Source organism: Manis javanica, chromosome 4 (assembly GCF_040802235.1).
Source record: "Manis javanica isolate MJ-LG chromosome 4, MJ_LKY, whole genome shotgun sequence".
NCBI classification, from domain to species: Eukaryota; Metazoa; Chordata; class Mammalia; order Pholidota; family Manidae; genus Manis; species Manis javanica.
The window spans coordinates 265,954-292,583 of record NC_133159.1 but is presented as its reverse complement, the minus strand read 5'-3'; the positions used below and the strand labels follow the sequence as shown (position 1 = coordinate 292,583).

General features: G+C 62.2%; 2 protein-coding genes across 14 annotated transcripts in view; both read right to left on the bottom strand.

Annotated features, from left to right (window-relative positions):
- The window catches only part of AGRN (agrin), a 31,361-nt gene extending 9,460 nt beyond the window's left edge, over positions 1 to 21,901 (bottom strand). For 4 of the 11 annotated variants that reach the window (XM_036999770.2, XM_073232973.1, XM_073232975.1 and 1 more), the window contains exons 1-14: positions 21,601 to 21,901; positions 19,334 to 19,595; positions 8,009 to 8,056; positions 4,424 to 4,639; positions 4,109 to 4,333; positions 3,806 to 4,030; positions 3,437 to 3,643; positions 2,151 to 2,369; positions 1,876 to 2,070; positions 1,588 to 1,788; positions 1,359 to 1,507; positions 1,179 to 1,284; positions 296 to 412; positions 52 to 216 (exon numbers count right to left, since the gene is read on the bottom strand). In XM_036999770.2, the coding sequence (XP_036855665.2) occupies positions 52 to 216; positions 296 to 412; positions 1,179 to 1,284; positions 1,359 to 1,507; positions 1,588 to 1,788; positions 1,876 to 2,070; positions 2,151 to 2,369; positions 3,437 to 3,643; positions 3,806 to 4,030; positions 4,109 to 4,333; positions 4,424 to 4,639; positions 8,009 to 8,056; positions 19,334 to 19,595; positions 21,601 to 21,804 (2,539 nt within the window). In that variant the 5' untranslated portion in view covers positions 21,805 to 21,901. Of the gene's footprint in view, positions 1 to 51; positions 217 to 295; positions 413 to 1,178; positions 1,285 to 1,358; positions 1,508 to 1,587; positions 1,789 to 1,875; positions 2,071 to 2,150; positions 2,370 to 3,436; positions 3,644 to 3,805; positions 4,031 to 4,108; positions 4,334 to 4,423; positions 4,640 to 8,008; positions 8,057 to 8,609; positions 9,019 to 19,333; positions 19,596 to 21,600 lie in introns of those variants that run through there. The other 7 variants (XM_073232976.1, XM_036999772.2, XM_036999777.2 and 4 more) reach the window with 4 other exon arrangements.
- A 2,066-nt stretch (positions 21,902 to 23,967) lies between these two features.
- Positions 23,968 to 25,171, bottom strand: ISG15 (ISG15 ubiquitin like modifier). 3 transcript variants are annotated; one of them, XM_017673979.3, is made up of 2 exons: positions 25,015 to 25,171; positions 23,968 to 24,554 (listed from the first exon to the last, which is right to left on the bottom strand). In XM_017673979.3, the coding sequence occupies exons 1-2, from the start codon at positions 25,015 to 25,017 to the stop codon at positions 24,072 to 24,074; spliced, it is 486 nt and encodes a 161-aa protein (XP_017529468.2). In that variant the 5' UTR covers positions 25,018 to 25,171; the 3' UTR covers positions 23,968 to 24,071. The 3 variants fall into 3 exon arrangements, with proteins under 3 accessions (XP_017529468.2, XP_073089081.1, XP_073089082.1); XM_073232980.1 differs by having other exon boundaries at positions 24,988 to 25,132; XM_073232981.1 differs by lacking the exon at positions 25,015 to 25,171 and adding an exon at positions 24,818 to 24,973.
- Between the last annotated feature and the right edge of the window lie 1,459 nt (positions 25,172 to 26,630).

The window sequence follows — 26,630 nt, the reverse complement described above, 5'->3', positions numbered from 1 at the left end:
GGCAAGATGGGGGTCACAGCGACAGGGTGGACAGGGGGGCCTGTCACTCACGAGTGCAGCCACTCCGGCCGTCAGTGACGATGCCACGGAAGTTCCAGAAGCCGGGCTCACAGCGGTCACACTTGAGGCCTCCGACGCCAGGGCGACAGGAGCATTGGCCTGAGGCCGGGTCGCAGGTGCCTCCGTAGGAGCCGTGCGGATTGCACTGGCACAAGCCTGCAAGGCCGGGCAGGCGGGGTCACTGGGCCACAGGGCTCCGCCTGGCTGCAGGTCAGGGCTGGGCTCAGGTACTTACTGGGGCAGCCAGCCAGGCCCACGCCCTGGGCAGCAGTGATGTTGTCCTGGCAACAGCCATAGGGGGTCTGGGTGCAGTGTGGGGGAACTGCAGGCAGCAGTGGGGCCAATGTGGGGCCTGCAGGGAGGGGCAGGGGCTCAGGCACCAAGAAGTGCCACATGCCCACCCTGGGCCTGCCCTCAACCATGCCTACCACCTCCACCTGCCCCAACCATCACCACTCAGCCCTCCTGAGGCCAGCTCCCACTGGGGCCTGGGAGGCACAAGCCTGGCCACAGGTGAGGACCGCACACCACTTACAAGAACATGCCCACACACGCAGGACTGGGAACACACAGAAAACCCAAAGGTCACGGACACCCAGCCCCATGCAGACACGTGCAACCAGAGACACATGGTTGGAGTAGCATCTCTGCAAATGTGTGTCCACCATGTTCACCCACATTCCCACAAAACCAGACACCTGCACACACACACATACCCGTACACATGTGAAGGTATGATGATGGCTACCAGCCACCTCATAAAAAAGCGCCCAGAGGTGGGGCTCATTGACTCACAGCCGGCTCCCTGCAGCGCCAAGCCTGGCACCCAGCAGGTATGCTCACCGCTCACTTGTTGGCTGACAAGCATACACATCCACACAGTGCAGCTACACAGTTGTGAATATGCACCAACAGTACACACTTAAAAAGCACGCATTCATACACATGTACCTCAGCACGCACATAGCACCCACGAACACACACGTACCCACATGCCTCATGCCTGTGTGCACACACACCTTTGAACATGCGCAGAAAGGGAACACAGAGGCTGTGGCACATATGCACAGCATGAGGGCACCCACACGGGTGCCGACATGCCCTGCACGCCTGCTCACCTTGGCAGGCTCCCTGAGCCGCGGTGTACAATTCTGGTTGCGACTCACACCTGGCCTTCTTCAGCTCACACTCAGAGCCATAGGTGACCCCATCTGAGCCACAGACCTGGAGGGTGGTGTCGGTGAGGGTGGCCGCGGCCTTCCCTGCCGCCCACCCGGAGCTGGGGGAGGGGAACTCACTGGGCTCCTTAGGACACCCTGGCAGCCAAAGCCACAGACGCACGGCCCATCCTCCGAGTCCTCGTCCCAGACGCCACCGCGATGCTGGCACAGCTCCTGCTCACAGTCGCTGTCCTCCCCGGAGCCGGAGCCTCCCGAGCCACACTCAGCTGTGGGGAAGGGCTGAGTCGCCTGCGGAGTCCCGCCCAAGGCTGGTGCCCGAGGCCCACGCCGGCTGCCCCCAGCTTACCCTGCTCACAGGGCCCTGCCTGGGCCTCCTCGATTTGTGCCTGCCGCCGGCATGCGGCCTCGCGGAGTTCACAGGCGCTGCTGTAGGTGACACCGTCGCTGCCACACACAGGCCCGGGTGGTGGGCGCTCACACCGGGGACACACACACTGCCCCGCTAAGCACACGGCCCCAAAGGCGCACACCGTGTCTCCACAGGTCTCTGCAGAGGATGGAGCCGGGCAGAGTCAGGGGACCCCAGCTGCGGAGAATCGGGACCACAGCCTGCCGACCCCCACAGCCCACTCACGGCAGTGTCCGGCCGAGGTCACGTGCAGGCTGATCTGCTGTGTGCAGGCATGGACGTGCAACTCACACTCGCTAGCATACGTGCGCCCATCAGAGCCACACACTGGCTGGGCCAAGGCCACACACTCAGAGGGGCACACACAGCGCCCTGTCTCGGCCTCACACAAGGCTCCAAAGCGGCACTGCCCACAGCGGTCTGAGGAAAGGCTTCATCACCATAGCGACCAGGACCCGTCCCCCACCCCCCTCAGCAACACCCACTTGCCCACCACTGACCACAGGGTCCTCTGTGGGCCACCCGGATCTCCCGCCCCAGGGCACAGGCTGTGGCTTCCAGCTCGCACATGCTGCTGTACGTGAGGCCATCGCTGCCGCACACGGGATCGTAGGGGCCTGAACATGCTCGTTGGCACACACACTCGGCTTCTCCATTCTTCACAGCACATGCTGCCCCAAACGGGCAGTGCACTCCAAGGCATGGAGATGGGCGCTGGTCTAGGGAGCACACGGGCACTCAGTGGGCCCTCCCTGCTCCCCTCGGCTCACGCACCAAGCCCCCAGCCCACGCAGCAGACCCCCTCCAGGGTGGGGATGGCAGAGGAAGTGTGGAGAGGAAGGAGGGCCAGATGCATAGGACACAGCAGAGAAGGGGACAGACACATGACAGACACGGACAGGGACACAGACCCGAATGGCCCCAGCCCCTTGCCTAAGTGTGGGGGCAGGGCTGCCCCCAAGACACGGGAGCTTCCTGACTGCTCACAGTGGGTTGTGGGGAGGCCAGGCTTACCCGGCCCACCCAGGCCACTGACCCCTGACCACCAACAGCCTGGGACACCCATGCATGCATAGGGGGCTCTCTCTAGGGGGGAGGAGTCTGCGAACCACAGTGACACCCAGAGCCACACGGGGAGAAGGTGTCTGTCCACTTGCTCTGAGGACCACAAGGCCAGGCAGCAGTAAGCCACCCCCCGCCCCCTCGGCTGCACTGGGGGCAGACCTCGGGCTGTGGGCTCCTGGCGGCAGGCGTGGTACCTCATCCTGCCAGCAGGTCAGGCTGGAAGACACAAGAGGCGGAGCCGAGAGGGGAGGAGGGACAGAGAGGAGACAGACACAGGAAGAGGGGCCGAAGACGGACAGACACACCGACGGAGATAGAGCAGAGGTGGGCAGAGCCCCAGCCCGCACGGGACTCGCCATCTCAGCCCTTCGAGGGCCCGTAAAGCCTGACTGAGAAGGTTCTAAGGGGGTGGCTTGTGTCCCAGGAGGGTGGGGCCGAGGACTTGAGGGCTGCAGGGCAGGAGAGCCACACGGGGCACAGGGAGCCTGCATAGGGACCTGCCTCTGCCCCACTGTCCCCAGGGGCTCTAGGCTCCCTCCTGATAGACCCCACTGCCCACAGCCCGCTGACAGACAACAGCCTTGCCCGGCCTCCCCAGCGTGACCGGGCCCTGCCCACAGCCCAGGAGGAGCATGATCTAGGATGGAGATGGTATATGACTGGCGGCAGGGACAGATGCAGGACCGACCCACTCCCGGCACGGACCCACCACAGCGCTCACCACACAGGCCCTGGTGCTTGGTGGGGATGGCACGCTGCTGCTGACACTCGGCCTGCTGGCGCAGGCAGTCGTTATCATACGTGTGCCCGTCGTGAGCGCACACAGGCCTGTAGGCTCCGTCACAGATGACACGGTTGCAGGAGCAGTGGGGGCGGCCTTGGCGGGACAGGCACACAGCGTTGAACCTGCACGGGTCTGGGCACTGGTCTGGGGGGACAAGGAGGTCAGAGAGGTCAGGGTGCCACGCCAGCCCCCAAACCGGTGTGTGCACAGGATCCATGGGCACCCAAGGCTGCAGGAAAGGGTGGGGACAGGCAGGGCCAGGGGTCACACAGACGGCTGGGCAGGCCTCCCCCAGGGGCTGCTCACCTTGAGGCTGGCACTGGCCTGAGTGTACTTTCTGGAGCAGGAGGCCTCGGGCAGCCCCAGAGCGGCCCATGACACAGTCGTTGTCGTAAGTGACCCCATCGTCCCCACACACAGGCGCAAGCTGGGGAGAGCAGCCCTCTGGCCTCAGAAGTATCTCAGGGCGCCGCGAGCGTGGATTCACACGGCAGATGCGGCTCATGTCACTGCTGGCACCCTGGCATGGGTCTGCAGGGCGGGAGGGCAGGGGTCAGGGTGCTGTCTCCATGCACACATGGGTCAGGCTAGCGCAGGCTCAGTGCTCACCACAGGGGCCGTTGAACTTCTTAAAGATATTCTCCTGGCGCGCGCAGGCGTGGCGCAGGAGCTGGCACTCGCCGGGGTAGTCAGCGCCGTCACTGCCACACACAGGGCCCTCTGGGGCTCCGGGGCAGGTTGCAGGGCACAGGCACGTGGCTGTCTGTCCATCGGCTGAGCGTGCACAGGTGCTGCCGAAGCTGCAGGTCACATTGGAACAGGGGTCGCGGGACCCTGTGGGCAGACAGGGTGGGGTCATGCGTCATCCGCCTGACTGGGGAGGCCTGAGCGTGCACCCGTGCTCAAGTGCACGCACACACGCACCGCAGGGCCCACGGCTAAGCAGGCGGATCCGCCGTTGCTGGCTGCACTGAGCCCGCTGCAGCTCGCATTCATTGCTGTAGGTGGAGGCATCTGAGCCACACACTGGGGCCACCACGCTGGGGCAGGTGCTCTTCTTGCACACGCAGGAGGCTCGGCCTGGACCCTCTGCACTAGGCTCACACACGGCTCCGAAACCACATAGCATCCCTCGGCACGCTGCAGGCAGAGGTGGAGAGTAGAAGGTCAGGGCCAAGGGCATCCGTGCACACATCCCAGCGGGCCTACACCTGTTTACACTCATGCTCACACGTACCCATGTGTGCCCATCACTGCTAGACATGTGCTCTGGCACTCAGGGCCTGGCCAGCCCCCTCTCGAGCCCTGCCCACCAGCCCGGGGGGCTTTCTGTCTGGTAGAACCTTCTCTGCCCTCTCCCCAGTCCCCACAACTGTGGAGGGAAGCATCTCCTGGACCCCAAACCAGCTCAGGGTGCCACTGCTCCTGACCCACCTCAGGGTCCCCTCTACCCCCTGCACAAAGCAGGAGACAAACAGTCCCAGCCCAACAGTATTACAGGGACAGCCCCTTCCTGAACACAGCATCAGGGCAGGGGGCAGGGGGCAGGCTGACTCCTAAGACCTCCACCCAGGACTGCACACACACGGGCAGGCAAGCCCGTTCCAGGCTGCAGCTGTCTGGTTCCAATAGATGCTTGATCGGGCCCAACTGTCACTAGTGAGTTATAGAAGGGGGCACGGGGAAAGGAAGGCACCCCCATCACCTCCTAGCAGGAAGCGGGGCAGGAGGGAGGGGGCACCTCCAATCCCAAGGAGGCCAGGACTCCACCTCCAGCTACCCCACAACCCAGGCTGAGTGAACAGGAGCCTGAGGCAGGGATAGGGGGTGGGGGACAACCATGGACACTGCAGCTTGAAAGCTCTGTGGCTACCTATGTCCCCCTCTCTGGCACCAGTTGACTCCCGCTTCACTTGTGCAGGCCCTCTGCCACCTGCGCTCACATGCCCGTGACTGCGAGCAAGCTGTGGCCTCGCCATGCCTCACATCTCCTCCTGAGTGCAGATAATGGGACCTGCCTCCTGGGGTTACATGGGGTTAAATGTGCCACAGGCTTGGAGGGGCCCAGCACCAGCTCTGCAGAGTACCAGCTCCACGGTAACTATGGCAACAAGGGCCGTCATCACACTGGCCTCCTCTCTGTTAGGTCAAAAACCAAATTCACACCGTGTGCTCCCAGGACCCATCTTCCCGCTTCCCACCCCCTTCCTGCTACTTCAGCTCCCGTCTCTCTCTCCCCTTAACACTTCCCTCTCCTGCTTAGCCTTCTGTCCAAGGTCCCCAGGACGCCCAGGCCAAATCCACAGGCACGGCTGATGTCTGGCAGGCTGCTCTGTTTGGCTTTAACCAGATCTGCTGACCAAGGTCTCTCCCAGGGCCCTGACCCCGTGGCCAAGGAGCTGGTCACCTCACTGAGACTCAGGCTCCTTGGCTGCTGTGGTGTCTGTGCCCTGGGGCTTAGGCCTCCCTCCCTTCCCCCCTCCCAAGGCCCCAAGCCCTTGTCACCTACACCCACCCCTGGATGTTCCCTGCCCATCCCTCCACGGCCCAGGGTTCTGCGCTGTTTCCCCAAGACAGAGGCCTGGGGAGGGAGGCAAGAATGGCTATCGCGGCTGACCCATGATGAACAGGGCAGGGGCACGGGGTCAGGTGCAAGGACGGACTAGAGGGCGAGGGCCACGGGGCTGGAGGCCAGGGGCTCCTTAAGCATAGGCTCCAGAGGAGGCCAGGGTGCCTCTGGGGTGCCATCAAGCCAAGGCCCCAGCACTGACACCCGAATCAGATGGGCAGGGCCAGGCCCCAGCCCTTTCCCCTCCTTTTTGGAGTTTGCTTCCTGTGAGTGGCTAATAGTGTGAGCATGGGCCTGAGGGGGAGGGGCTGTTTGTGCTGCACAGGGGACCAGCTCCATGTGCTCAAGCCTCTGCTTTGCCTGCATCATGTCATCAAATGCCACAAATGCCCTAGGAGCCAGGTGAGGGCTGCTCCCGGGCACCGCTTGATGTCTGTTTATGGGTCTTCTCCCCCCTGGGACTAAGGTATTGTAGAGGCTCAAGATGAATTAGTTCCTCGATTGGACATCACACATGCGTAAGCATGAAGACCATGTGCAAAGATGACGTCACATGCAGACACGCACAGATGTGCAGGTGAAGCTTATGTAGCAGCCACACCCTGCGTGTATCAGGCACCACGACTGTTTTAGCCCTGGTCACCACGCAAACTGCTCGTCATAAATGCAGGTGGAGCACCCAGCACCCCTGAGCCTTGAGCCACTAATGAGTCACCTATAGGCCCTGCCATGCCCCGCTGGCTCTGCTGCAGGAGCCTTGCCCCAGCCGCTCAGCATCCCTCATGTCATCTCACCCCCTGCACGCCTAAGGCCTCCTCACAATATGTAATGCTGGAGGCGGCAGAGGCTTTTTATAGCTGTGGGTTGGAGCGGGTATATTTAACCCCCTTCCTTGGTCTTGGGTGGGTTGGGGGTGGAACAGATGCCCCAAGCCTGCCTGTGGCCACAAATATGGCACATGTGCCTGGGAAGGATGAAGATGGCTGTGGCACGCAGCTGTCCCCAAGGGCGCAGCAGGACTGGAGTGTGGGTGTGGAGGACCATTTGTGCAGCCCTGGAGGGCATGCGTGTGTAAAGGAGACACACCAGGCTACTGGGTTTCAGGAGAAGAGGCTGAGATGCTGGGACAGGGAGGTGTCCTTCCATCTGAACAGGCTCTTCAAGTTCTCATGGCTCCAGGTATCTTCCCATTGCTGTGGGAGACTCAGACCTGGGCCCAAGCCCCGAGCCCAGTGCAGACCTGCCTCCTTCCACGGCCCATCCCATGTACAGATAGTCCTCTATATATGACTTTTTTGAACCTGGGTAGGTACCCACCTACCACGGGGCCCAGGTACTGAGAGCAAACCTGGGAGTGCCCCATCCCAGACAGGACCAGGCCACACTTTCCCTTGCCCCCTGTGGTACTAACAGCTTTCTCCCCACTTCTTACATTAGCATAACTGCAGTGGCCTCCATGCCAGCAGGCCCCCCAGGGAGGCTGGGCCCCAGCCCGCTCATTCCTCGAGACAGGCCCCCCCCCCTCCTGAGACAGATGCTGTTGATCCTGCTGAGGCCTTTCCCCCTATGCCCCCCATCCCCCAACGCCTTTGCACACATTGTCTGATCCATTTCACAATGTGTGGACTCCAGGACTTTTTCCCAGTTTTTTGGCAAAGGAGGCCAAGGCCCAGAGAAGTTAGAGCCACACTTGTGTACAATGGCTGGTACCATGGTGGCTAAGGCAGGGGGAGCTCAGACTAAGACAGGCCAGGCCCAGGGACTCCAGGCCCCAAGCACCCTCTACTGTCTACTCCTGCGGACCTTCCAGGAAGGACCCAGGCTCCCTCAGCAACCTCCTCCCTGCCCCAGACACACCCATGCATACCCCGAGAGTGCCACTGGCCCACCAGGCACAGATTCCCAAGCTCAGCCTGTCATCAGCTGAGGCCTCCACTCACCGTCCAGAGGCATTGGAGGGGCCGGCGTGAAGTGGGTCCCAGGTTTGTCTAGAACAAAACAAATCTCCAGGTTAGGCCCCTTGAAGCAGGCCCTTCCATAGCCTGTCCCTGTGCCCAGCCCAGAGGGGCCACCCCTGCCTGCCCACATCCCTTTCCTGGCCCCTCTGCTTTGAGCCCTGAAGACTGCCTGAGGCCCATGGGTGGACAGAGACAGAGACCCTTGCTTTTCTCTGCCCCTGCGGCTGCACAGTCATGGCCCGGTGCCTGTTAGGTGGGGGCCTCAGCAGCAAAGGCATGAGCAGTGACCTTTCGCTGGATGAGCTCAGCCCTAGGCCCTGCCAAAGCCCCCACTGCCAGGGTGGCCAGCTGCCCCCTTCCTCCCCAGCTCCCCAAAAAAGTTGCTTTTGCAGCTCAGGATAAGGCTTCGCCCCCAGAATCCAAGGACAGGCTTTGCAGGGCCCAGGGATCCAGGGGATGGCCCATCCTGTTCCCAGAAAATGCAGGTTGTCCATCTAAATCCCATCACAGCTAGCGGCCTGAGACCCTGTCTGTCACCCAGTCCTTGTGGCTTAGGCAGGGTCACTTGAGCCTGGCCACATACAGTTGTTGAGGAAAAGCAGCACGGCGAAGCCCAGCGTGGACGTGGCCAGCAGGATCAGGCAGACGTTGCAGGGGATCATGAAATACCGCACCAGCAGGGAGACACCTCGCTGCTGCCGCGGGTCCCGCTCCAGCGGCAGGGGAGGCATGGCCCCAGGCTCCTCAGCCCCCACTCGTGAGGTGTGGGGGATCCTCAAGGGGCGCCCTTAGGCCTCTTCGGGGCTACTTCCCCCATTCTGGGACCCCTGGGGCAGCTGACAGCAGCTCTGTTTTCACAGCCCGGAGGGCGCCAAGCCCCCTCCACAGCCCTCAAGACGCATAATGGGAGATGTATAGGATTCTCCCGGAGTAGAAATCCCGAATTCGGGCTCAGAGGGAGGTGGAGGAGGAACCGAGAGCCAGCGGCTCCCCTGCCGTCCGCAACCCCTCCGGGCCTGGGCCGAGGCTCCAGCCGCTCTTCGCAGGTCCCCGGCCGCGATGTCCTCCCGAAGCCTCTGAGAGCCCGCGGCCCCCAATCCTGCCCACAAGGCCGGCCCGGGGAAGCCGGTCCGAGGGGCGCTGCTGCCGGCGAGCCCTCGCGCCGGGGGCCCGGCAGGGCACGCGGCGGGGCCCGGCGGCTCCGGTCCCGGCAGAGGCGGAGCGGCGACGGCAGGCGCAGGTGGGGCGCGCGCGTCAGGAGCGAGGATAAAGGGCCGGCCGCGGGGGCCCGCGCCTCGGCTCCCGCCCCTGGGCGAGCGGCGCCGGCTCCCCTCGTCCTGGCCAGGGCGCCGCGGAGCGGGGCGGCGCGGAGACAAAGGAAGACGCCTCCAGGGACCCCGGCGTCTGCGGGGAGTCGCGGCTCGCGGCGCAGAGAGGAACTGGGCGGATGAGGCCGGGCGGGCGGCGGCACAAAAGGGGCGCGGGGCAGCGGCGGAGGCTGGGGGCGCTGGTGTGGGGCGGGAACAAGGGCCGGGGCGGGGCGGACAGGTGCCGGGCGCGGGGCTGGGAGCGGCCGCGGGGGCGGGGCGGGGGCGGGGCCGGGGCGGCTCCCCTTCCACCCCCCCCCCCGCGGCTGGGCGGGGCCCGGGGCGCGCGGAGGCTGTGGCGGGGAGGCAGGGGGTCCGGCCGCTTGCGTGTGCGTGTCGCCGTGCGTGCCGGCGGGGCGGGGTCAACACACAGGTGGGGACGCACGGCGGGCCCGCCCCTCACTGGGAACAGCAACACCTCAACGCCCCGCTCACCCCGGACTCCCCTCCGCGCGGCGAGGAACGTGCGGAGCAGCCGCACGTAAAGCTTATGCGGATAACCGTGGGGCTCCTGCCGCTGTTCACGACTCCGCAGCACCCCCAGAGGCAGCCCGGGAACGCCGTGACGTCCCACTCAGGGCTCAGGGACGCCCCCATTCAGGAGCTGGGCCTCTCTACATCCGCCCCTTCCCCAGCCCCTGCCCGCTGGTGTCACATGCCACCCTCCACGCCCAGGATCCCAAAGGCGACCATCCTTACGCCCAACACGTTCACTCCCCTGCACCCCTCGCCAGAGAGGGACTCTTAAGCCCCTACTGCCACACCCACCACGGTTGGACCCGTCCAGCCTGGACCTGGTCACGGGCCCCTGCAAGGACATCCACCCTAATCGGGACCCCACCCATCCCAGGAACCGTCCCGGTTAGAATCTTTGAACAGCTCCTGATCACCCCAGTTGTAAAGACAGTAACTGCGCCACTGTCGTGCCCCCACCCGATTCAGTCGCACCATGGCACTCAGGCCCCTGGAGGAGCATTTGCTGTCATCAGCCAAGATGCTGCTGCCACGGCCACCAGTGCCGACCCAGGTGACTCAGATCTCATCTCAATCCATCTTGGGAAATAAGCACTGATCGTGCCCTCCCCACTGGAGTCCTCCCCTCAGCCCTTTCCATGTGCCACCCCAACTCCACTCATCCTGAATGGCCTGCCCCAGGCCATCTCTGTGCCTCAGCTCCCACCAGGCCTCCAGCGGGACCCTCCCCAAGGTCCCTCCACCCTACTTCACAAACATGTCCCTGGACAGCACCCCTCTACCCCTCTCCTACCTCCCCCAGCTGGGGCAGTCCCTGCCAGCCAGCACCCTGCTCTGCCAGGCCTACCTCCTTGGACTCATTTCCACCCCACGGCCAGGCACACTAGGGCCATATCCCACAGGGTCCACCCTCCCTCACGGCAGTGGTCTTCACACCGCAGAGCCCTGGAACCTAAGTCTCAAAGGACACCTTGCAGGAAAGGACAACAGGCCAAGTGGTACCCTCAGCACAGGCTGCAATGGCCGTCCCTCAGAACACCGGGAGACCCTGGCTGGCCTCACTGCCTCCTCAGAGGAGCCACCATGCCCCCTCACCTCACAGAACCTTGGCACTGCCCACACTACAGACAGTGCTCCCAGGCACCACCCTGGAACAGGGCAGGGCCTGACTTTTTATCTCCTCAGGGCAGGGCTTGGCCCAGAGCCCAGAGACTTGCCCAGGTGGGTCACATGTTCCCATTTACTTCTCACTGAAGCCCCCAGGACTGCATCCTTGGCTCAGAGAGGCCCCCACGATAGTGCCAGGGGCCACACCCCAGGCAATGTCCTGTCCTCAGCTGCCACTGCAGCTGTGGGACATCATGGGTGGCTGTGCAGGAGGAGGGCAGGCGCAGGAGCCAGGGTGTGTGTAGGGATGAACCTGGGGATCAGTGGGGCTGGCAGGGGAGGCCTCCCCCACACAAAGACCCTGGGTTCATCTCTGCCAGCAAATGGACTGGCCTTCCCATGTCACCTCTAGCCCACTGGGCGAACACTGGGGTCGGGCTCAGGGCCTAACAGGACTGGCCTCAAGGAAGGGTTTCAGGCAGGCAGCCTGGTCCCTCCCAGCTCCAGTCAGAGTCTGAGCCCCCCACAGGGGCTGGATGTCTTGGGAGAGACAAAGGGCCATTGAGGCCCCAGACCTCAGTGGGGGTTGGGGGGCAGGGGCGGAGCTCAGGCTACCCAAGCTATTTTGGGATTTTCAGACTCAAAATCATTCAGCCCCTGCAGGCTCACACCCCATGAAGGAACAGAGGATACACTGAGCCAGGAATTAGCCCCCCTGGCCTGGCCTCTGGAAATACATGCAGAAACATGAGACTGCACACGTGTAGTGTTCTAGGTCTCATGCATGCACACCCACTCGTTTGCACAGCCACTGGATGTCACATACTCCCTCCACACTCACCTGCATGCAACACTAAACTTGTTCCTTCCACACATGACACACATTGGTGTGCCCATCTGTACATGCATGTGCACATACACAGCTTCCAGGTACTTCCATGTACCTTTGAAAGGTGGGGAATGGGGTCTTCACAGGATGGGGAGTCCAGGCTGCTGGTGACCCGCTGGCCCCTTTCTCATGAAAATGACCCCTCCCTCACTGCCGAGGAACCGCTCTGAAAGGATGGGGTGGGAGTGGGGCAGCACCGCCCTCCACACAGAGTGCACCTTCGGGAACACACACCCGCTGACTTTGGGTCAGCTGAGGGTGAAGTCCTTCTGCCTCCCACCCCAGGGGATGTTGAGGCCGCATTGCACGGACAGGAAACACTGCGGCCTCAACCTTCAGCAGTCGAGGCAGGCTGACCACGTACAGGTGTCTGGTTGCCCCAGAGGGGGAGGGGAAGAGAATGGGGCTCGAGCAGTCCCCTCCCCCAGCCCCAGCTTCCCAGGGTCCGTCTCAGGTCTCAGTCCCCCCCCCTCTGCGGACGATGGGCATTCCACAGGCGCTGCTGGCAGGGCCAGTGGCTGGAAGGAGGCACATGGGGCCCAGGCCACAGATGGCTTCCTCAGGTGAGGCCAGGAGGTGCCTCTGTCAGACTCTGCAGGCGGTGTGTGCCCACCCACCCAGCCACCAGCCAAAGCCCACACTTCTGACAGTTAGCTGGGGCTGCCAGGTGGTGGGATTAAATGAGTTTTAGGAAGGGCTCAGAGGAATGGCTCATCAGGCAGTGGATGCGGCCACTTGGGTGGGAGCTGCCAGACCACTGCCCTCGGCACCTTTCCCTCTCCCACTTTCTCATTACTCCTGCCCCATCTGTGTCCAGGGCCCTCCCTCACCCGCCTGTCTCCTCCATGGGCAGGTAAGTGCTGGAGGCATGTACAGGGTCTCACTGGGTCTGGCAGAACCTCCATACAGAGGCGACTACAGAGACCCAAGCGGGAACAGGCTCAGGAGACTGAAGGGGGCCGGGCGGAGCTGGGCGGTGAGGCCCAGGGTGACGGGGCCCAGCGGCGGGAGGGGAGCCGCCAGCCGGCAGACCCCAGGCCTGGGAGGGGCAGTGCGGGAAGGAGCCCCGCCCAGGGCCTGACACCTGCCAGGACACGGGTGCAGCCGCCAGGGGGCGCAGTCTAAACAAAGAGGGGAGAGTGGGCGCCTGGAGAAAGGTCGGGATGGGGTGGGGCTGATCCTTGCTCTCGGTCCCGCCCGTCCAGGACAGCCCAAACCCACGCGCTCTGGCCGGGCCCTGCCCTCTGGGAAGAACGCGAAAGCTGGGGAGCCAGGGAGGTGCCCAGGTTGGGCGGCGGCCGGTGAGTCAGGAGACTGTGCTCCCGCTGAGGAAGGGCTGTGCGGGGCCGGGCACCGCGGGGAGGATGCACCAAGGTCTGGGCTGGGGTCGTGTGTCATGGCTGGGTGTCCGGATGAGGAGGAGTGGCAGACAGTGCAGAGGACAGAGGCAGAGAGACCCAGGGAGAACCGCAAAGGTGGACGGCAGACGCAGAACAGGGCCAGTGGAGAAGCCACGGAGCAGGCGGAGCTTCTCCCAGAGGAAAGAGCCGCCAAGCGGTACAGGTGCTGCAACAGGTGGGAGCCCCACTCAGGTCAGCCACTCTCCCAGCCTGCACTGGGGCAGCCGACAGGTTTCCTGCCCTGTCTCCACACCCGCTCAGCAGCCTCTTCCCTCCCTCACCCAAGCCACCATCCGCTGCTCCCCACACCCATGTCTTTTCTGTCTTTTCCACCCAGGGTGCCTTCTGCCTCCACCCCCTTGACATGCAGCTCAGCCTCGGCGTCCTCAGGAAGCCAGTCCAGAACACCATCTGGGCCTTCCCAGGCTCATGTGGCTCTGCTGCTGGGCCGTGAATGGACGCGGGGAAGAGGAAGGATGCAGACGAGGAATTAATGGACTGCCAGTGAGCCTCACTGCTGCCCCCCAGGAAGAGAAGGGGCCCAGAGCCCCGTCCAGCAGGCCAATGGGTCTCTGTTGAGCCCAGACGGTGCTCTTATTTCTCTAGAACGTGCACTGAAGCCTCCCATCTGTGTGCAGGTGCCTCCCACAATCACGCCAGGCTGCCTGCTTCTCCCAGAACCAAGGCTGGGTGGCCAGGAGGCAGCTGCTAAGGAGAGGGGCCACAGACCTGCTCCGCCGACTTCCTAACCGCTCTGCCAGCCCCAAGCCCTGTGTCGGACTCAGGGTCTGGCACAAGGGGACGGAAAACCTGAGTTCTCACCACAGCCTTTTCATCTCCGTCATTGAGACGCCACTGTGGTCACTCCCTGAGATACAGCCTGCAGGAGGTGCCCAGCCCTTTGCCAGACACAGGGGGCCTGGTGGGACACTGGGCAGCAGGTGGGGGGGGTAGACAACTGACAGCAAGCAGAGGCCAGTACTCACACAAGACAAAGGGCTGGAGCGCTGCTCCAAGCCCCCGGGAACAGCACCTGCAGGGCCCCCACCCTGGGCCGAACCCAGGGAAACAAAGTGGCAAGAGGCACAGGCCACCAGCTGGGCTTTGACAAGAAATCTGTGCACGCATGCACAAGGGCAGGCCACACAGCTGGAAACAGCCGGCAGCCTGTGAGGACAGGGAGCCCCCCTCTCCCACGCCTCCACGCCATGGGGGGAGGTGGCCAGGAGGGGCCATCTTCCCCTTTCCAGGCCTGGCTGTAAGCAGCCCCTGCCAGGGGGCCTTCCTCAGAGGAAGTTCTCAGGATCTGCTCTGGGGGAAGAGGCCCTTTAAGAGCAGCTTCCCTGCCCACTGGAGGCTCCACCAGAGGCCTAGGTCGCCCCTCCCCAGACCCCAGCCATAACCTGGGATGGAACATGAGCCCTCCCGAGCCCTAGGTGGACCCATGGAGGCACAGTGGCCCCTCGGCTGAGGTATAGCACCGCCATCAGGTGACCATTACTGGGGCACTCTCTCTTGGCTCATTTCTCCCACCTGTTTCTCAGGTGGGAGGTGGGCACTTTCTCGGACTTGGGTGTTGAGTGCTACTAGGGCTTCTGTGGGGACCGTGCTGCACCCCTCAGGAGTCTGTATGGGGAGCCAGTGGTGAGAGGGGTGCTAGGGCGGAGAGCAGGAAAGGGAGTCCTTTCTCCACCCCCAGGCCTCTTGGCAAGGGTGGAACAGGTGGGGGGATGGGAGCTGGCCTGGGTCCCACAGGTGGAGGCAAAGGGCTTGAGAGGAGGCCTGTTTCTACAGCTGTTTTCCATCCTCCTATGGTGACTAGGGGCAGGCTTTGATTCTCACAGGGTCAGGGGGGACAACCCTGCAGGAAGGAAGTAGCGCAGCCAGGCCGGAGGGGGCTGTACTGGCCTGCCTACAGTGAGGGGTGGTGGGAATGACCTCTGGCTGGACTCTTGGCCCATGCCCCCACTAACTTCTCTGGGGCAGCCCCATGCCACCCCTTTACTCCCTCATTCCCAGCCTGTGAGGGCACCAGCAGGCCCCACCTGGAATATGCTCTGTCCAGCACTGCTGGGGAGGTGGGGTGGGTGCCAAGACAGAGAGGGAGAGGGCAGTTCCCAAACAACTCCTTTTTCCATTTTCAAACTGCAGGGGAGGATGAGGCTGGGGTTCTTCTCTGGGTGGGGAGTGAGGGGGTGTGGTGGGGTCTGGAAAAAAACAAGAGCTTTTTCCACCAGCTCAACCCTGCCCAAAGGGAGGGCATCCCCAGGGAAGCAACAGGGGCTAGCTCTCTGGCTTCAGCCCCCAAGCCCTCCTGGGGCCACCCCAGGGCGTATGCCCCAGCGCAGGGCAAGCCCAGGTGAAGTCCAAGCTGGAACAAGCCTGGTTCTGCCCACTGGAAGCTCCAGCCACTGACCTCCTGGCAGGGACCCTCAGGAGGGGCGAGGTCAGCACAGTGCGGCAGACCCCCTCCCCCAGGTGCAGGAGGGAGGGGGAGAGAGTGAGGCACAGCCTTGAGCCTGGGCCTGCCTCCTCAGGGCCAGCCTGCCTGGGGGAGGGCCCCCGAGGGTACTCGGTGGGGTCTGCAGGTGGGGGCGGGGGTGAGAGCCTAAGGTCTAGAAGGCAGAAGAGGGAAACAGGAAGAGGGAGAAGCCACCTCCTCCTTCAGGCAGAGAGGAATGCGGGGGGTAGGGCAGGCTCTGAGGAATTAGGGGGGTGCAGAAGGAGCCAGTCCCAGCCCTGAGGGAGGCCGCCCAGAACCCTCCCCCCCCCCGGCCCCCGGACATCTAGCTGCCCCTGCCCCGTGGACGCCTGCCGCCTACACCCCCAGCTCGGGGCCTGTGGGGCCTGCACTAAGGCTGTGGGACCGCGGACCCAGAGCCTCTCCAGCCAGAGCTGCAGACTTCTCCCGTGGGCCTAGGATCTCCCGTGCGTCAGGATCATCTCGGCCAGGCTGGGCCAGGGAGTGTGGCTGCCAGGACCCCTGCTTCGGGGCTGGGCAGGGCCATGCTGGGCCAGCGCCAGACTCACTCCGACCCAGTCCCTGTGCCAGGCCCTGGCCAGAGCAGACAACACTTCCTTTCTCTGCTCCTGGCTTCTAGTGGGGCGGGAAGGTCCTTCAGCCAGGACTGCATCCTGCATCCTTCCTGGGGGCTTCGGGGAGGCTCCAGCACCCGTCTTCATGAGGTAGGGTGGGGAGGGCAGTGTACTGTGTAGGCAGTGCCCAGAGCAGGGCAAGGTGGCCGAGGGATGGAGAAGATGCCCACTCAGCTGCCAGCCTGGGCAGGCTCTCGCTGTGCGGGCGGCTGGCACTAGAAGAGACCAGGCCACTTTCCTGACAGAGCAGGGGGTGGGGGTCTCCTGGAAGGGGCTGCCCCAGAGCAGCAGGCATCCCTCAGCCAAGGTGGCTCAGAGGGAGGGACACATACCTGTCTCAGCTATGCCAGGAATGTGGCTCCCCAGGTGGATGACAGGGGGAGGAGCCTTCCTGGGGGATGGAGGCTGGGGAAGGGGCCCACTCAGCAGAGACAGGAAGACCCTGCAGACCCTCGGGAGAGACTGAGGGGGGGGTGCGGAGCTGCGAAGCAGGTGTGGCGTCTGCAGCAGGTGCCCCTGCAGCACACTCAGGGGAGTGGGGCCAGGCGGCGGGGAGAGGCGCAGGCCAAGGGTGGCTCCTCAAGTGGTAACCCTCAAAGGACATGCCCTCACCTCGGCGGCTCTGGGCCTCACAGGGGGAGAGGTGGGCCCAGGACAAGGATCCCCTGCACACTGTGGGACCTGGTGGTCTTGGGTGACCTCCAGATTAGTGGCTTCCCAAACTTCACCCTGGGTCCTGTGGGGCTGGGGCAGCTGTAGGCCCCTGGGAGTGGAATGGGGAGGGGTCAGCTCAGCCCAAGCCCTGCTCATCTGTCCCACTCACTAGGGTGAGGCCTTGGGAGAGCCTGGGGTGCAGTCCTAGGGCGGGGTCTGAGGTCCTTACCTCCTACAGAATAGGACATGGACCCTCCCACCCCCAGCCATCTGGCAGGGTGGGCACAGCGTTCCTACCCTAGGCCTGGCACTAGCTCTAGGGGACCTCATCCCTCAGGCTTCAGGGAGTCTCAAGGGGGCCCCTGGTCCCTGGGAGCTTCAGCCCCCCAGCCCACCCCCCATGGCACCCTGGTCTGCTTCCAAAGCAGAGATCGATGTCACCCAGGTCAAAACTTCCAGGGCTCTCCAGAATCTTAAAAGGGAGCCCAAAGTCTGCATTCTGGGCCCCTCCCTTCCCTGGGCCTTCCCCTGGACCCTGACTCTGTCTGCAGGGCCCCAAGCTGGGGTCATGGTTACTTCTTCCCCCTGCATCTCCTTGAATCCCTTTGCCCCAGGCAATCCTCCCTGGCTGGATCCAGAGGCCTAGGCCCTTCCTGGGGCTCACCCCATTGCTGAACCCTGCGGGTCTCAGGGCCACCCCACCCCCAGCTGGCACTCGAGTCCTAGGCTGCTCCTGGGTGCTGGCTGTCCGGGACAGATGGCTTGCCCCACCCCGGTGGTGGGGGTCTCCCTCTGTGGGCCCTCCTTTCCAACTGTCCCTTTGCCCAGCCTGGCATATCCAGAGCCAAGGCCTGGTACGGGAAGAGCGGGTTTTGTTCTGCCTGGGGTGGCCATCCTGCCACATGCCCTCTGACCCCACAGAAGGCCTCAGTTATCCGGTCACAGACCCTTGGGCTGAACCTGTCCGGGTATAGGGTCGACGATTCGTCCTCCTGATCGTTCAGGGACAGGGTCTTTCTGTGGCCTCTCTGGCCTCTCCTCACACCCCACTCATCCCCACTGGGCATCACCGGCCTACATCTTGGACCACCTTTCCCCTGACCATACGATTCCAAAGAAGGGCCAGGGTCTCCAGTCCCCCTCTGGTGGGAGAGCCAGGCTGGGATGGCTCAGCTGAGTCGGTGCAGGGAAGGGACTGGGACTCAGTCCCACTGGCTGCTCTGGGCGATGCTGCACCCTGGGACCCTGGACACAGCCCCAGGAGCAGCTGACTGCAGAGGCCATGGGGCTCCCCGTTTCACATCCTGCTCCTCCCCCTGCAGGCCAGACGAGTCCACCACCCAGAACCCCACAAAAGACCAGTCAGCACCAGAACAGTGAGTTAGAAGGCGGGGCTTCCCTGCTGGCCAACAGAAAATCAGAGGGACAGGGCTGCGCTCCTGGGACAGGAAGTCATAGACCCTTCCCACTCCCACTGCCCTGGGGAGGAAGCATTCTCTCCGTCCCCCACATACATCCCTTCCCAGGCAGCGATGGGGGACAGACAGGATGTGGGGGCCACGGGTAGTGCCTACATTCATTCTCCCTGCCACATTCCCCAGCCAAGGATCTCAGCCCACAGACGGGACTATCCTGCAGCAAAGGTAGGGGAGCCTGGGTCATATGATTCCCACTCGCCTCCAGGGCTGGGTTGGAGGTGTGTTCTTAGGCCACTCAGAAGAGACGTGTGGGGACAGGAGCCAAGAGAAAGTTTCTTCACCTCAGTCAGGGAGTCCCGTGCCCAATCAGACCTCTAGAAGCACCCCTCCCCACAGAAGAGCCCCCTTCCAAAAATAACAGGCCTCTCAGAACACAGAAGGGAGCACCCTCCCAGCCCCTGTGCCCCACCCGAAGGGATGTGCTCGACATCTGGGATCTGTCTAGACATATGTTTGGGCTTCTGCAGGGACACAAACAGCTGGTGTTCATTCACCTGGTTCCAGCCTCTCCCCTAGAAAAGGACCCTTCAGGATGGGGTGTGCGGAGCTGGGGGGATGGGGAAGAGTCAGAGACCTTTCCCTTTGTAGGGCTGGGACTTGCTTGGCTCCAAGACAAAAAATGTTGGCATTGCCAGGCATCAGTCGGGGGCTGAAGGGAGTCCTGCTAATGCCAGAGACTGGAGCCGACCCCAAGACGGCTAGAGACACAGCCGGGGAGCCAGGCTGCAAGGCACCGTGCGCTCTAGCCTGCAGCAAACCCTCCTCCACCCCCCAGGGCACGGCAGGGCTCATCCAGGCTTGCCCGCCTGCTGCCCTCCGCCTCGCACCAGGTCCCCGCACACCTTCTACGCAGTGCTCCACCTCCTCCAGATTCCTCAGGGTGATGCGCATGAGGCTGGAGTTGAGCATCAGCTCGTTCTTGTGGGCTGGCCACAGGTATGGGGGTGCAGGGTTCACAAAGAAGATCCTGGTGTCCCCAGTGGACACCTGGTTGTCACAGATGAGGGGGTCTCCGAAGCCACCAATCACCACCTTGTTGCCACCGTCCAGCAGGCTCTCTTGGGTCACCACGTCTCTGCCCTTCAAGTACCGCCAGACCCGAACCTGGGGTGAATACGGGGAGGTGGGTATCAGCGGTCCTTTCCCAACTCAGGGAGGGGGCCACAGAGGCCAGGGGAAAACACCAGACTGAGAACCTGGGCTGCTTCTCTTCCCACCTCAATTGCTCAGGCCCGCGATTGAGAAGCGACCCAGAGCCTAGCAGGGCTATGCGGGGATCTTCAAGTCTGCCCCCAGGAGGGAGGCCGCACAGAAGTACACACCGTGCTGGACGCCACTGCCCACGTGAGTCGCCCACAAGGACACGTGACCTGCGACACACCCCTCCTCCAGGTCTAACTATTCCAACAACATCCATCTCAGCTCAGGCTGGATATGGGAAGGGGACCCACCTGGTCTGGGATGCCTGCCTTCCATGACCGGCTCTCCCCATCTGCCCATTCTCTACTCCAGGCCCTCCCCCCAGCAAAGCCAGGAGCAGCTACCACAGGCTGTGGAGTTTCAGGGCTCCAGGCCAGCTTGGCTTCTGGCAGCCCTGTGGGTGGGCTAAGACCCCCTCCCCCCAGGAGGTAAAAGACCCCTTCTCCTGCTAGGCTCCTCCGGGTAGTGCAGTCACGGCAGCCTGTGAGCCGTAGAATCATGTTTGGGCAGCACAGGCCGGCCCCACCTTCCACACTCTCCTTTTAGGGCCCTAAGGGCACCTGCTCTCACAAACCATACCCTGGAAGGCCCACAGCCTACCCAGGGGCACCTAGGAGGTTCAGGGGAGCTAGGGCTGAACAGGCTGCCTTCAAAGGAACAGGGCCACACAGGCCATGTGCCCGGGGGATATATGCCCACACATTCCCTGAGAAGAAGCCCCTTTCTTCAAGAGCTCTGGAGGGGGGAATTCTGGAATGGGGTTCGAGAGACAATGGTGGCTCAGTCTACCTTCCAGGCCCCTGCTGGGATCTCTCCACCCTGCACTGGCCTGGGTGAGCCTGTCCACCACCCTGCCCCAGACACACAGTAGGCTCTGGAAGGACGATAACCAGCAGGGGGAGGGCTGGGCAGCTTTCATCGCCTCCCCCAACCCCAGCCACACCCAGGAGCGGCGGGGAGGAAGTCAGGAAAATCCTGCAGGGAGTTGGCAAAGTGCCCTAGCAGAGGTGGAGGGGAGGGGTCCTGGCGGGGGATCCCAGCTGTAGCCCACACAGGCCAGTCTGAAAAAAGCTGCCACCCTCCCCATCTCCATGGAAAAGGAATGATCCGATTTCTGGTCAGGGAGGTAGTCTTGGGGGCTAGGGGGATAGGCTCTGGGTCCGCTGAGCCCTCCCTAGGGACAGATCGTGGGGAAAACCCCACCCTACCTCCCCCAGGGGGCTCTCAGATCCAAGTGAAGAAGAGCCCGGCAAACCTCCTGGCCCCCTGCAGCCAGGGGGGATACAGCTCTGCGGGCAGCCGGATGGCCCCCACACAGTCACCGCCGCGCCCCGCCCCGCAGGGTCCCGGGGGGTGGGGAAAATAGGTGCGCAGCCCCCTCCCTGCCCAAACCCTCTGGCCCTAGTGAAAGCTCTGGGGAGGGGGCGCAGCACGGGCCACACCGCTAACTCCCACATCCACTCCGAGCAGAAGGCGTCACCTCCTCTCTTCCTTGTCCTCTTCAGTTGGTGGGCAGAGGGTGCGGGAGGCACCCACTTTCCCTGGAGGCGGCGCACTTCTTCCAATAAGGGAGTGGGCTTGGGCTGGAGAGGCAGGCGCGACCGGGTCTCCCGGGCCCGGGCGCGCGCGGTGGGCCTGCAGTGGCGCCGCGGGAACTTTCCCTCCGGCGCTCACGAGTCTCTGGGACCTGGCCCACCACCCGGGGCTCGGCCGTCGCCAAGGGAGCGGGAGTGTCTGGGGGTCATTCCCACGGCCTGGGGCGGGGGTCTCAGCGGGGCGGCAGGGATCGCAACGGGAGGAGGGCCTCCGGGCTCAGAGACCGGGATCGCGGGAAGAGGCCCCCAGCCCCAGGTTTCAAGGAGGGTTCAGAGTGGGGTTCGGGATCCCGGGGATCCCGATGGAGGCCCACCTTGCACGAGTACGTGTGCTGAACCGGGTCCACGTTGAGGATCTCCTCCACGGTGCCCGTGAGCACCACGTTCGCCTCCTCCTCCCGCCGCTCCAGCGCGCGCTCGGGGCACGTCCCGTCGGCGCCGGGCAGAGCGCGCACGGCCACCACCAGGAGCAGCAGCGGCTGCAGACGGGCCCAGCGGGACGGCCGCGGTCTGGCCATGGCGCGGGCCGAGGCTGCGGAAGGCTGCCGGAGCAAGCGCGGGGGACGGGCCGTGCCGGGGACGGGACTGGACAGGACGGGACGCAGTTCCCGGGAGGCGGTGGGAGCGCGGGAGGCGGGGCGGGGGCGGGACCCGGGCGGGACCACCCCCTCCCGCCCTCGGCCCGCGCCCGCCCCCGGCCCGCCAGTCGCCCGGCGACCTGTGCCCGCTGCGAACAAAGCGCCAGGGCAGCGGCGCCGGGCGGAGGCCGGGCCCGGGGAGGGAGGGGGCCGGGCTGGGTCTGGCCGGGGTGGGTGGTGGGACTGGTCAGGGCGGGGGAGGGCGGTCCCGGGTGCTCCCTCCTCTGCGGCGCACCCCCCACGGACGCCCCTCCCTCGCCCGCACGGACGTCTCCTCCCCCCAGGAAATGCGGCTGAAGTCGGGTTAATGCATAATCTGGAGGCGACGTGACGGGACTTCCAAGGGGCTCCAGACTGCGCCGGGGCAGGGACGGCGGGGTTCCCTGGCCGCGGGAAGGGACAGCCAGATCCCGGAACCCTGCCGCCCCTCGGACCCTGAAGGGCTGCGCTCCTCGCCCAGCAGAAGGAACCTGAGGGGGTCCCCTGACCCTTGCTGGAGGTGGCGGAAGCTCGGTGGGCCACGGACCCCCACTGGGTCTGGCGCGGAGGCGGCCCAGGCGCCACGCCCCCTGGGCGGCCGAGGACTGCGGTGATTGGTTAGAAGGAGCGCAGGCCCGCCCACCTCCGTCAGCTAGCGCCCAGCGGCGGGGCAGACGGCTCCCCCTGCGGTCTATAAGTCTAGCAGCTGTAGTCGCGGGAGAGTGGTGGATGGATGGTCGGTCAATCTGAGCCATAAACTGAGGTCCAGAGGGTGCAAATTCGACCCTGGCTAAGCCGAAGGTCGAGGGGGACGGAGAGGGGACCGCTTCTGCTTCTCCAGGGCTGAGTCTGCGGCGCACTCATCCCCGCGCAAGTCAGCCACAGATCTTCGAGCCGGAAGCAATGAAGGGCGAGCAGAAGAGGCCCCTCTGGAAGAGGACCCTGCCTTGCCCAGGCCCTGGCCAAGGGGGTCAGGAAAGGATGGTGGCACCAAGGGTGTGTGCTCGCACTTGCTAAATTGTAGTACAACAAAGAGGTGTGAGGTTGGTGGCCCAGGAAACAAAGCTGGAGCCAGGACACAGCACCGCCATACACACACAACTCCTGCATATCTACACAGAGGGGGGCGGGGGTGGGGGTGTCCCTAGCCCAAATATGGACACACACACACCACAGACCAGAAAGGGGCTTCTGGGTCTCCAATCCAAATCCCCCTGAAGAGTCTGAAAGCTGAGGTCTGAGTGTCCCCAGAGTCCATGGACTTCAGTCTAAAGGGGTGTACTTTTGGTGCCCCCCACCCCCACCTTGCCTGTGTCCAAGGCTGACTCAGCCTAGTTCCTGCTGGGCACATTGAGAGACTGGTGTAGAAAGAAGCATGCAGTGTGGAAGTGGGTGTGACTTGTGCCAAATCAGGTGACCCCCATCAGGGAACGAGCTCCCACGCATGGAGGAACCCCTATTCCAGGTGACCCTGTTGCCTGTGCCATGGCCTCTCCTTTAGGTGGAGCCCTGAAGGCCGGTGTATTTCCCAGTAAACCGTCTCCATTGGCCAGTTTGCCCCGATGATGACAGTGATGTGTGTGCTCAAGACCCCTCTCCGGACCAGTGTAGGCTGGTGGGTCCCGGCGGAGAGGCCACCACCCCCAGCTGGGGTGGAGGAAGTCTCCCTCACATGCACCCAGGCAGGCCCTCAGGACTCACCCCCTCACCACTGCACCGTATGGCCTTTGGGACCTGGCCAGGCCTTCCCCTCCGTGCTCTCTACTGATGCAGACGGGCATGGGGACCAATTGTGCAGAGCCCATCAAAGCTCGGCCTGGAGGTAGCAATGGGCTCCAGCAGAGAGGCTTTTCTCTTTCTCTAGAAGTTAATTTCCCAAAGGTGTGGGGACACGTCTTCGATTTATCGGGGGTTTGGGGACACTATTTTGTTACCCCCATGCTTGTCCCTTAACTTGTCCCCAGCCTGCTGACCACCCAGCGAGCCGGGACCCCCTTAGCCTACTCCATCCCTCTCCCCTCCCCCTCCTCATCAGTAGGGGTGCAGAACAGAGAGGGACGGGGATGCTGTGGGAATGGCATGAAGCCATTTAGCTTTGCATCTGTTTTTATTATCCTCATTTGGTTGGGAACTTGGGTGGGGGGGCCCTCAGCGCACCCCTCCTGGCCCTACCCTTCCCCCCCACCCCCACGCAGGCGCAAATTCATGAACACGGTGCCCTGGGGCTTGAGGCCGTACTCCCCCAACTGGTGCTGGTCCTCCAAGGACTTCCCCTCGAAACTCAGCCAGAACTGGTCCGCCCGCGCGCTCTCCAGCCGGCACACCTGCTGCTTCAGCTCTGCCACAGTCTGCGTCAGCCGGATATCATAGGCGATGCTGCGACCCGCGTTGTTCCTCACCAGGATGCTCAGGGGGGCGTTACAGTTCTGCACCACCAGCACGACGGTGCAGCCAGGGCACAGGCCCTGGCTGACCAGGGGGATGCCATCCTGAAGCTCCACACCAGCTGGGTGGGTAGCCAAGCGCTGCTGGAAGGCAGGCACTCCAGTTTTCTGGGCGATGTGTTGCTTCAGCTCAGATGCCAGCATGGAGTCCTGCAAGCTCACCAGGAACTCCTCTCCACTCAGCATCTTCACCTTCAGGTCCTTGCCCTGTGGACATTGTACAGGCTTAGAGACCCTGGCACCAGTCGTGGGGCCGGTACACACATGGCACTGGCCTCAGGGTGGGGGGTGCCCCCACCGTTTCCTGTCCACCCACCAGGAGAGAGGCCCAGGCGCTGCAGTGCCCGCGGGGGTGTTTCTAGAAGGACGGCCTGCACCCACCACCATCACGGTGCCTCCCTCCACCTGCTAAGATGTCCCTCTGTGCCAACCGCAAGGGATCTCAGGGCTGGCTACCGAGCAGAACGCACCTTCCAAGATTCAGAGCCTGACGTCACAGGGAGTCCTGTCCGCCCCTCAGCTAGGGACCTGGGAGAGCTCTGGGCAGCTCTGCTTGCCTGGTACACAGTAGGTGCTCCACCCCTGGGAGACCCCACCCCTCACATGTCACGGTTAGAAAATTGACCTGCACAGAGCCCACCTGCCTTTCCTGTCACACCCTCCTCACCATGGCTGTGGGCTCTGGTGCCAGGTCCTCTGTGGGCACTGATGAATTCGCTGCCACGGGCTTCCAGCTCTTGGCCACTCAGCCCTCTTATGAGCCAGAGCAGCGCACGTCAGGGGGCGGTCACAACAAGCTGCTGAGTTCAACTTCAGTTTCTGTTTCCTTTTCCCAAGGCACCTCCCGGGGTGAGTAGCAGAAACAAAACAGAACAGCAACGATAAACGTGGGGGGCGTGGCTCTCCACCTGCCCAGAAGCTCAGGAGAGCATCCTTGCCCCCAGGGGTATGCGATCAGAAACCCCCTAAATGTCCAGCACTTCATCCTTTACAGGGTACCCAAAGCTGTAGTAACATGAATGATTGGAAACTTTCACTTTTGACTTACCAGTTTCCAAAATTAGTAAACTTGAATAACAATGTCATGGTTAATTAAAAAATAACATAAAATAGTGACAGTCCAAACTACCCAGAGATCATCACCATTGGTTTAGGACAATATGTGTTCAGAGTTGTTTTTTTTTTTTTAATGAAAGAGATGTCTTTTATTTTCTACAAAAATGAACTCATGGATGCTGTCTAGAAAGTGAAAAGACTACTCACAAAATGGGAGAAAATATTTACAAATCATGTCAGATAAGGGTTTAGTGTCCAGAATATATAAAGAACTCAAAACTTAACAGCAAAAAGATAAACAATTAAAAACCGAGAAAAGGACTTGAATAGGCATTTCTCCATAAACTATATAAATGGCCAAGAAACACATTAAAAGATGCTCAATGTCATTAGTCAAAGGAGAAATGCAAACCAAACCACAATGAGATACTATGTCACACTCTCTAACATAACTATAATAATAATTTTTCAAAAATAACAAGAGATAAGGATGTAGAGAAACTGGAACCCTCATACGCTGCTGATGAAAAATGTTACAGTCACTGTGGAGAAGTTTAGTCATTCCTAAAAAGTTAAACAGAGTTTTCTTATTATCTAGCAATTCCACTCGGAGGTGTATGCCTAAAAGAATTGAAAACAAGTGTTTAAAGAAATACTTGTAAGCAAAGGACACCATCAGCAGAACGAGAGGCAACCTACAATATGGGAGAATATATTCATAAATGATTTATCCAAAAAGGGATTAACATCCAAAATATGTAAAAAGTTCATATGCCTCAATGCCATACAAAAAAATAACCCAATTTAAAAATGGGTGGAGGATCTGAACACACATTTCTCCAAAGAAGAAATACAGATGACTAACAGGCACATGAAAGATGCTCCACATTGCTAATTTTCAGGGAAATGCAAATCAAAGGCACAATGAGTTATCACCTCACGTCAGTCAGAATGGCCACTATCCAAAGGACAAGAAATAACAAGTGTTGGCGAGGATGTGGAGAAATGGGACCCTCCTAACTGTTGGTGGGAATGTAAACTGGTGCTGCCACTGTGGAGAGCAGTATGGAGGTTCCTCAAAAAACTACAAATAGAAATACCATCCCACCCAGTAATTCCACTTACAGGAATTTGCCCAAAGAAAACAAAAATCCCTGAATCGGAAACACCTAAGTGTCCACTAATAAATGAATGGATAAAGAAGATGTGGTACATATGCACAATGGA